Genomic DNA, 9184 nt, shown 5'->3' on the forward strand with positions numbered 1-9184 from the left:
GTGTAGAACAGCAGGCACCAGCGGCTGCTCTCTCAGCCTCAGTGAGGGAGGTCCCTATTCAATCGCCCGTTCACCCCTCCCCAATACACACACTGACACATACACGTCCCCCTGCTTTGGTCGACAAATGAACCAGGAGTAGTGTTAACAAAGCATCACGGAGGCGGTGGCTCCTAGATTTCAGACTAATCTAATGGTGCGTAAAGCCTAGTGAGCGAGTCGGTGTGTGCGCGTGGGTGTGTGCGTTTGTGTGTACAGCCAGTGGACGTGCGCGCGTGTGTGTACAGCCAGCCTACCATCGACAGAGCAGAGCAGGGAGGGGAGGGAGAAAATGAGAGGTAGGATGAGGGAGCGAACGTGAGTGAAAGTGCTGTCAGCCATTTTAGCCATTTTTTTTATTTTCCCGGCTTTATGATCCACACACCAGAGCTCATTGGAGGAGGAATCTACCTAGTTGGCATCAGTATCAAAAGAAAGAAGGCACGACCAGCATCCTCTTGGGTAGTCAGATCTTTCACTCTCTTTCCTTTTTTTGCATCCTTGCGTTGGCAGACCATAGCGGGGGGGCTGTGCAGGCTGGAGTTAACCCCTGATACAGGGCTGCCGGTGCATCTGAAACCGTGGCCAGCTTCGGCGGATACTCCCTGAGCGTCACCCCCTCTCTTCCCAGAGAGCGAGAAGCCCGGTGGATTGCCGAGAGGGGAGGAAGATGGGGGAGAGGCGCGCTGCGGTATAGATGGCTGGATAAAGAATGTTACATTTTAGCCCAGCATATATTGTGTCATTATGAAACCATTAGCAGCATCCGCCAGCCATGGAGTCCCGAGCCAGCAAGATAAAAACCTGGTAAGTATCGACGTGCGCATTTATTTTGCTCTATGACCCACTCTCTGGATATGATTACGTACCCTATAATGGCTGCGCATCAGGTTTCTTTCGAGCCGCGCCAAGATTAATGAATATGCAGGGCCCAACCCACTATAACCCAGCGCAAGACCGGAGCCTGGACACATTGAATCACAACCTTTATTTAGAGGCAGTAGTGGTGTAGGCTAGTCACCATGGCCATGTGCTCGCTGTCAGTCTCTCGTTGCAAGGCAGGGTGGAATGTTTACGACCATGACTCCAGAGTGTCTGTGTTCCTCATGCATTTTGATGATGCACTTAGGATCAAATACTTTGATTGCATCTTTCTGCATGATGTGCCCCTAGGAAAAAAAGGTTAGCCAATGTCTTGTGCAAATGCAGTAGCCTACAGGTACTGTAGATTTGTTTTTGCAAGGTTGGATGTGTTGTGATGTGCGGGTTGATGTGGCAGCCTTCGTGTGGGCTGCTGTCCATGGTGCTAGTAGTGACAGCCAAACTCGAGACAGCGATCAGGGAGACATTTGTAGGCTACTGAGCGATCTGCACTTGAGCTGTAGGTGAATTGATCAGCTGTCAGCAACCGCTGGCATCAATCAACCCTCTGAGGCCTCCTGCCTAGCTGTACATCACAGAGATGGACGGATTGGGGAGGGTAAGTTACATCTATCAGGCACACAGATTTAACCTTCTCTCTCTCTACCCTCTTTCTTTTTCTCTACCCTCTTTCTTTCGCTCACCTCCCTCCATCTCCTCAGCAAGCAAGAAGTAGGCTAGTTTATAATATTAATATAATGCACATATTAATTAGCGAAACAGTGGGAGACTACAAACATAACAGTATCATATTTCTGGAGCAGTGACATCATGTCCATGACTAATATGTGGAAATAGCATGTCTATTTAGTGAGAGTAGGTGGTTGTCATAGTAGCATGGCTATTATGAGTTAGTGCATCTATTTGCTTCTCTCTTTCTGTTTCTCTGTCTCTCTTTCTCTCTCTCGCTCTCTCGCTCTCTCGCTCTCTCTCAAAGTAGGCTAGTTTGTAATATTAATATAATGCACATATTAACTAGCGAAACAGTAGGAGACTACAAACATAACAGTATCATATTTCTGGAGCAGTGACATCATGCCCATGACTAATATATGGAAATAGCATGTCTATTTAGTGAGAGTAGGTGGTTGTCATAGTAGCATGGCTATTATGAGTTAGTGCATCTCTTTGCTTCTCTCTTTCTGTCTCTCTCTCCCTCTGTCACTGTCTCTCTCACTACCGGTCACTCTAGTTACCGGTCTCTCTCACTACCGGTCTCTCTGTAATATACAATGAACAATAATATAAACACGTGAAGTGTTTGTTTCATGAGCTGAAATAAAAGATCCCAGAAATGTTCCATATGCACAAAAACCTTATTTCTCTCACATTTTGTGCACAAATTTGTTTACATCCCTGTTAGTGAGCATTTCTCCTTTGCCAAAATAATCCATCCACCTGACAGGTGTGGCATATCAAGGAGCTGATTAAACAGCATGATCATTACACGGTTGCCCCTTGTACTGAGAACAATAAAAGGCCTCTCTAAAATGTGCATTTTTGTCACACAACACAATGCCACCGATGTCTCAAGTTTTGAGGGAGCGTGGAATTGGCATGCTGACTGCAGGAATGTCCACCACAGCTGTTGCCAGAGAATAACATAAACCGCCTCAACATCATTTTAGAGAATTTGGCAGTACATGGCTTCATGTGGGTGTGCGGTTTGCTGATGTCAACGTTGTGAACAGAGTGCCCCAAGGTGGCGGTGGGGTTATGGTATGGGCAGGCATAAGCTACGGACAACGAACACAATTGCATTTTATCGATGGAAATTTGAATGCACAGAAATACAGTAACAAGATCCGTAGACACATTGTGAGGCCCTTTTCGTTTAAGGTAACTGTGACCAACAGATGCATATCTGTATTCCCAGTCGTGAAATCCATAGATTAGGGCCTCGTGAATTTATTTCAATCAACTGATTTTCTCATATGAGCTGTAATTCAGTAAAGTCTTTGGCATTCTTGAATGGTGCTACTTATATTTTTGTTCAGTATAATTCCTGTCCATTTAAAAGCCCCAGTTTTTATAGATTTTGGATTGCAATATGAGTAGTAGGTGATTGTCAGCAGCAAAGTTGCATTATAATAGGTGTGTTGGTTGGTAAGACTGTTTCTATCTCTCTCTCATATCTCTGTGTCACGCCAGCCATGTTGTGTGTCAGTCAATGGGCTCCGGCTGTGTGGAGTAGAGTAGAAAGCGAGAAGCCCCCCACCGCCAAGGTCTTTGGCCAGGGGGAACTCTGGGAATAGCGCCCGCCATATGTGGTCCTCCAACATCACAATCGTTCTACCTTATCTACCTTGGTTCAGCCTCTATACAGTCTCCAGGTTGAAGGAATAGCCTCCCCAGCTAGTTCACCCAAGTCCGACAGTCCCAGACCTCGTTTCACGGTCCACCCTGTACTGTATAATTGGGTTGAGTCGCGGCCAGCCCAGCACTTACATCCACGGGGCAGCCGCCAGTGCGGCTATCTAGGTCATTAGGTCTACAGTATCATTTGAGGAGCGAGCTCCACATCTGCTCACCATGGAAGGCACAAATGATTGCAGTGTTGTGGCTCTAGTGTTAGATGATGCTCCTGCTTTAATCCCCTCATGACCATCTGATTGTAAATATTTCGGGCTCTGCCCCGGAAAGCTGATTTCATTATTTAGATTTGTTCCCAGACTATCTAGATCAGAAGGGAGGGTCACACGGGGCCTACATATAGGTGGATTGTGCTTTTTTGTTGTTTGCGGATGTTTTTGTTGTTAGCATCCATTTTCTCCGAACTGGCCAATGAACAGAAGGCCATTTAACCCCCATGCTCCTGGAATGAGTTGTGTGCTGCCTTGAATGACTGACGGATGGATAGATGATGACCTCAATTAGGAGAGTAGGAGAGCGAGTGGGGTTGAGAAGGCATAGAAGGGGCAGTGGGGGGGTTGGAGGAGAGGAGGAGGACCACCCAGGTTGAGGGTGGGTAGGGATACAGCCAGGATATTGCTATTGACACGTGGCTATCGACCATGTGTGTACTACTCCCAACGTCTGGTAACACACACTCCAATATTGATGAAGCTCCCATCGCTGCTTGGGCCGTGACGCCAGTATCGCCGTATATATTTCATGGCAAAAATGAAAACACGAAGCAGCTCACTCTTTGGTATTTAAAAAAAAACCTGCTGTATGTACAGTATTGTGGATGACAACATAATGTTTGTTTCCAACATTTGGGCGGTTTTCCTAAAGAAGTTAAATCCACTTTAGTTTGTGGTTTGTGTCCTTGCCACGATACTAACGAGTTTCGCGGGTACTGTTATCGTCCCGGCCCTAATCGCTTCGTTCTTCTGTTTATCCACCATGCATGTCCACATCAGGGTGGAATCGGCAATCTGCTCCACCACACATTCAAATGCAGTCCATCTCAGGCTAGTCTGTAGGTAGTGTTGATTTCCAATAGGACAAGAACGTTGTGCCCCAGTTTATCGGCAGCATTGATTTTTGTCTTCATGAAATGAAAATACAATAACGTTGCCCCATGTTCTATAGTGCCTTTAAATATCAGTTATGTCCAATACAGACTGCAGTTGTAGTTCATGTGTATCAATTCAGTGTCCAGTCATGTAAAACGATATTTCCACTAAATACATAGTGCCAGGGAATGTCATTCAGTTTGTTCATTGCAGACTGCAATTGTATAATATCTTCATCATTGTAACACCATTCAGGGTCCACTAATAGTGCGTCTCTACTCTGCTAAAGGGGGTTCAGAGGGGTTGTGATCAGATGAGGGGCTTGTGGCCTGGTTCTGGCTCTAGCCCACCTGGTGAATCATTTGGTTCTGTGCACTGAGCCAGTTAATGAAATGAGACGGCCATCTTTGATACACTGTAATGACATCACATTCACAATGGTATTTTCGGTGTGAATGTATTGGGGGTGTGGGCCCCACACACACACACACACACACACACACACACACACACACACACACACACACACACACACACACTTGCGTGTATACACACGCACGCATGCATGCATACACACATGCACACCACAGCCTCTGCTTTGATTGAGAAGACCAATTTAGGCTGTTTGTTTGGCTTTCAGTCTGTCGAATAACGTGTCACTGTTTCAAAGTGCTACACCAACTATTTAAATTCCTTGACCTAGTGTGCTCTCTACTACTACTCATAATATGACTAATCTACAATTCTGTGATGGTTCCTAATTAAAACATTTATATATATATGCGTGATTTAGTAACCAGAAAAACTCTCCGTAGAATATGGAGAATTTGGAAGTTTATTCCAGGAACAGAACAGTCAAGTCGTCACTTTTCCCACCTTTAAAAAGCTGTTGATTGAGTCATTACAACCTATTTTAATACCTCTCCTCCTCAGCCTCTCTACCTCTCCTCCTCAGCCTCTCTACCTCTCCTCCTCAGCCTCTCTACCTCTCCTCCTCAGCCTCTCTACCCCTCCTCCTCAGCCTCTCTCTACCACTCCTCCTCAGCCTCTCTCTACCCCTCCTCCTCATTCTCTCTACCCCTCCTCCCCAGCTTCTCTCTACCCCTCCTCCTCAGCCTCTCTACCCCTCCTCCTCAGCTCTCTCTACCCCTCCTCCTCATCCTCTCACCCCTCCTCCCCAGCTTCTGTCTACCCCTCCTCCTCAGCCTCTCTCTACCCCTCCTCCTCAGCCTCTCTCTACCCCTCCTCCTCAGCCTCTCTCTACCCCTCCTACTCAGCCTCTCTACCCCTCCTCCCCAGTCTCTCTCTACCCCTCCTCCTCAGCCTCTCTCTACCCCTCCTCCTCAGCCTCTCTCTACCCCTCCTCCTCAGCCTCTCTCTACCCTCCTCCCCAGCCTCTCTCTACCCTCGTCCTCAGTCTCTCTCTACCCTCCTTCTCAGTCTCTCTCTACCCCTCCTTCTCAGCCTCTCTCTACCCCTCCTTCTCAGTCTCTTCTACCCCTCCTCCTCATTCTCTCTCTACCCCTCCTCCTCATTCTCTCTCTACCCCTCCTCCTCATTCTCTCTCTACCCCTCCTCCTCAGTCTCTCTCTACCCCTCCTCCTCAGTCTCTCTCTACCCCTCCTCCTCAGTCTCTCTCTACCCCTCCTCCTCAGTCTCTCTACCCCTCGTCCTCAGTCTCTCTCTACCCCTCCTCCTCAGCCTCTCTCTACCCCTCCTCCTCAGCCTCTCTACCCCTCCTCCTCAGCCTCTCTACCCCTGCCTCCTCAGCCTCTCTACCCTGCCTCCTCAGCCTCTCTACCCCGCCTCCTCAGCCTCTCTCTACCCCGCCTCTTCAGCCTCTCTCTACCCCTCCTCCTCAGTCTCTCTCTACCCCGCCTCTTCAGTCTCTCTCTACCCCTCCTCCTCAGTCTCTCTCTACCCCTCCTCCTCAGCCTCTCTCTACCCCTCCTCTTCAGCCTCTCTCTACCCCTCCTCTTCAGCCTCTCTCTACCCCTCCTCTTCAGCCTCTCTCTACCCCTCCTCTTCAGCCTCTCTCTACCCCTCCTCTTCAGCCTCTCTCTACCCCTCCTCTTCAGCCTCTCTCTACCCCTCCTCTTCAGCCTCTCTCTACCCCTCCTCTTCAGCCTCTCTCTACCCCTCCTCCTCTCTCTACCCCTCCACATGGAGTCTGAGATTTACTATAAACTCGAATTAAGGGACATGTCGAGTCAAACTGATTTAGCATCAAATTAACCTCCAAATGTATTCCACATCCAATCTATTCCATTTGTGAACCATGTGAGACCCCAAGAATGTCTCTTATCGAAGGTGTTTCCTCATAATCTATCAACAACAACAGTGCTTATTTAAATTCAAACATTCATTTGGGGGGAAACTTAATTTTGGATGATCCTTTTAATGTTTCATGACTGTTTACCTGCTCACATGTACTTGGTGGTGGTGAAGCGCATGTTTAGGAGTATAGGCCTAGTATCTGGAGCAATACTATTCTCCAGTTAGTTTCTGCTTCTCACATTTTCTTTCTAGCTGCGACGCCCTGATCTAGTGGCCAAAATCCAAATTGCGCCTGAGCTAGAATAATACATTATGGCTTTTCTCTGGCATTTCAAAGATGATGGTACAAACAAATACATAAAAAATGCATGTTTTTTTTCCTTTGTATTATATTTTACCAGATCTAATGTGTTTTATTCTCCTACATTCCTTTCACATTTCCACACACTTCAAAGTGTTTCCTTTTCAAGTGGTATCAAGAATAAGCGTATCCTTCTTTAGGTCCTGAGCTACAGACAGTTAGATTTGGGTTTGTCATTTTAGGCGGAAATTGAAAAAAAGGGTCCGATCCTTAAGAGGTTTTAACAAGGACAACACACAGGTCTTTCCATCATTGTATGATATTTTTTTTGGTGTGCAAATGAACTCAAGCTTACGGACGATGTCAAATGTGATATAGCGAAGCACCTAAGTGAGTTGGGTGCACAATTACGCAGGTACTTTCCCGAAACGGACGACACAAACAACTAGATTCATTATCCCTTTCATGCCCTGCCTCCAGTCCACTTACCGATATCTGAACAAGAGAGCCTCATTGAAATTGCAACAAATGGTTCGATGAAAGTTTGATTTAATCAGAAGCCTGTGCAAGATTTCTGGATTGGGCTGCGCTCAGAGTTTCTTGCCTTGGAAAATCTCGATGTTAAGACACTGATGCCCTTTGCAACCTTGTACCTATATGAGCCCTCACTAGCATGAAAACTAAACACAGGCACAGACTGTGTGGGGGAAATGATTTAAGACTGAGACTCTCTCCAATACAACCCAACAATGCAGAGTTATGTGCATCATTCCAAGCACGTCCTTCTCATTAACCTGTGTTGAGTTATTCGCCATTTGTGATGAGCAAATAAGGTTTTATATGTAAGATGGCTAAATAAAGAGCAACATTATTTGTATCACATGCGCTGGGCTTTTAGGTGTGAAGATTAAAATGTGAATGCATGACTCCATGTTAAAATAAAGGTGAAATAGAAATCAATGCCTGTGTCGCGGCCAGGGGGGTCGGAGGAGCAACCGCTTCCTTTAAATGGTTGAGCGTGGTAATAAATAGACACTTTAAAACACTCACATATTCAACTATGCCTCTTGGAGTAGCCTATGTCTACCTTTGATACATTTAATCTAATGGTCTTTCCACTCCTAACATAGGCTTGGGTCAGTTTGGATAGATGTGCTTGTGGATTCATGCTCCAGATTGCGAATAGCACTTGCCATTGTTCTTCTTTTGCTAGACTAGTTGGACATCTTGATTTCACACCCTTTTGCACCATTAGCTTTAAAGCTAGAATCCGCACTTGAAACCAAGTGTCCACCCCAGCTCTGTTCTGGTAAAAAGCTGAGAGATGGGCCTTGAGAAACGTAACCACTCAAATGTATAGACAAAAGTGGATGTAGCAACTGCGGATTCTACCTTTTTAATGCTAATTCTGCCCTGGGACTTGTGGTGGTTGTATGTGGCGCAGTCATCTTCATATATCTAGGAATGAGTCTGTGTGACTTAAAACCACAGTGTATCTTGGAGTCTGGTAATTATACATGCTTGTTGCCATTGGTACTGAAGTCTTATCAAGGTTTTAGCTCAACGGGATAACACAATCTTGTGAAATACTCGATACCCGGGTTTGAACCACAGTCGGTTACATCAGCACGCAAGACCCAGCACCCGACTACCCCTGCTGCTTGGCCTAGGGCTACCCAACTGCCCCGGCTGCTTGGCCTAGGGCCACCCAACTGCCCCGGCTGCTTGGCCTAGGGCCACCCAACTGCCCCGGCTGCTTGGCCTAGGGCCACCCAACTGCCCCGGCTGCTTGGCCTAGGGCCACCCAACTGCCCGGCTGCTTGGCCTAGGGCCACCCAACTGCCCGGCTGCTTGGCCTAGGGCCACCCAACTGCCCGGCTGCTTGGCCTAGGGCCACCCAACTGCCCGGCTGCTTGGCCTAGGGCCACCCAACTGCCCGGCTGCTTGGCCTAGGGCCACCCAACTGCCCGGCTGCTTGGCCTAGGGCCACCCAACTGCCCGGCTGCTTGGCCTAGGGCCACCCAACTGCCCGGCTGCTTGGCCTAGGGCCACCCAACTGCCCGGCTGCTTGGCCTAGGGCCACCCAACTGCCCGGCTGCTTGGCCTAGGGCCACCCAACTGCCCGGCTGCTTGGCCTAGGGCCACCCAACTGCCCGGCTGCTTGGCCTAGGGCCACCCAACTGCC

General features: G+C 47.8%; 1 protein-coding gene across 14 annotated transcripts in view; it reads left to right on the forward strand.

Moving 5' to 3' along the window:
- The window catches only part of LOC112247599 (rap guanine nucleotide exchange factor 2), a 163861-nt gene that overhangs the window by 93840 nt on the left and 60837 nt on the right, over nucleotides 1-9184 (forward strand). The window contains exon 1 of one of the 14 annotated variants that reach the window (XM_042303163.1): nucleotides 315-846. The exons of 12 other annotated variants lie outside the window; for them this stretch is intronic. In XM_042303163.1, the coding sequence (XP_042159097.1) occupies nucleotides 787-846 (60 nt within the window). In that variant the 5' untranslated portion in view covers nucleotides 315-786. Of the gene's footprint in view, nucleotides 1-314; nucleotides 847-9184 lie in introns of those variants that run through there. One more of the 14 variants, XM_042303164.1, reaches the window with a different exon arrangement.

The sequence above is a fragment of the Oncorhynchus tshawytscha genome, linkage group LG21 (genome assembly GCF_018296145.1).
Source record: "Oncorhynchus tshawytscha isolate Ot180627B linkage group LG21, Otsh_v2.0, whole genome shotgun sequence".
Classification (NCBI taxonomy): domain Eukaryota; kingdom Metazoa; phylum Chordata; class Actinopteri; order Salmoniformes; family Salmonidae; genus Oncorhynchus; species Oncorhynchus tshawytscha.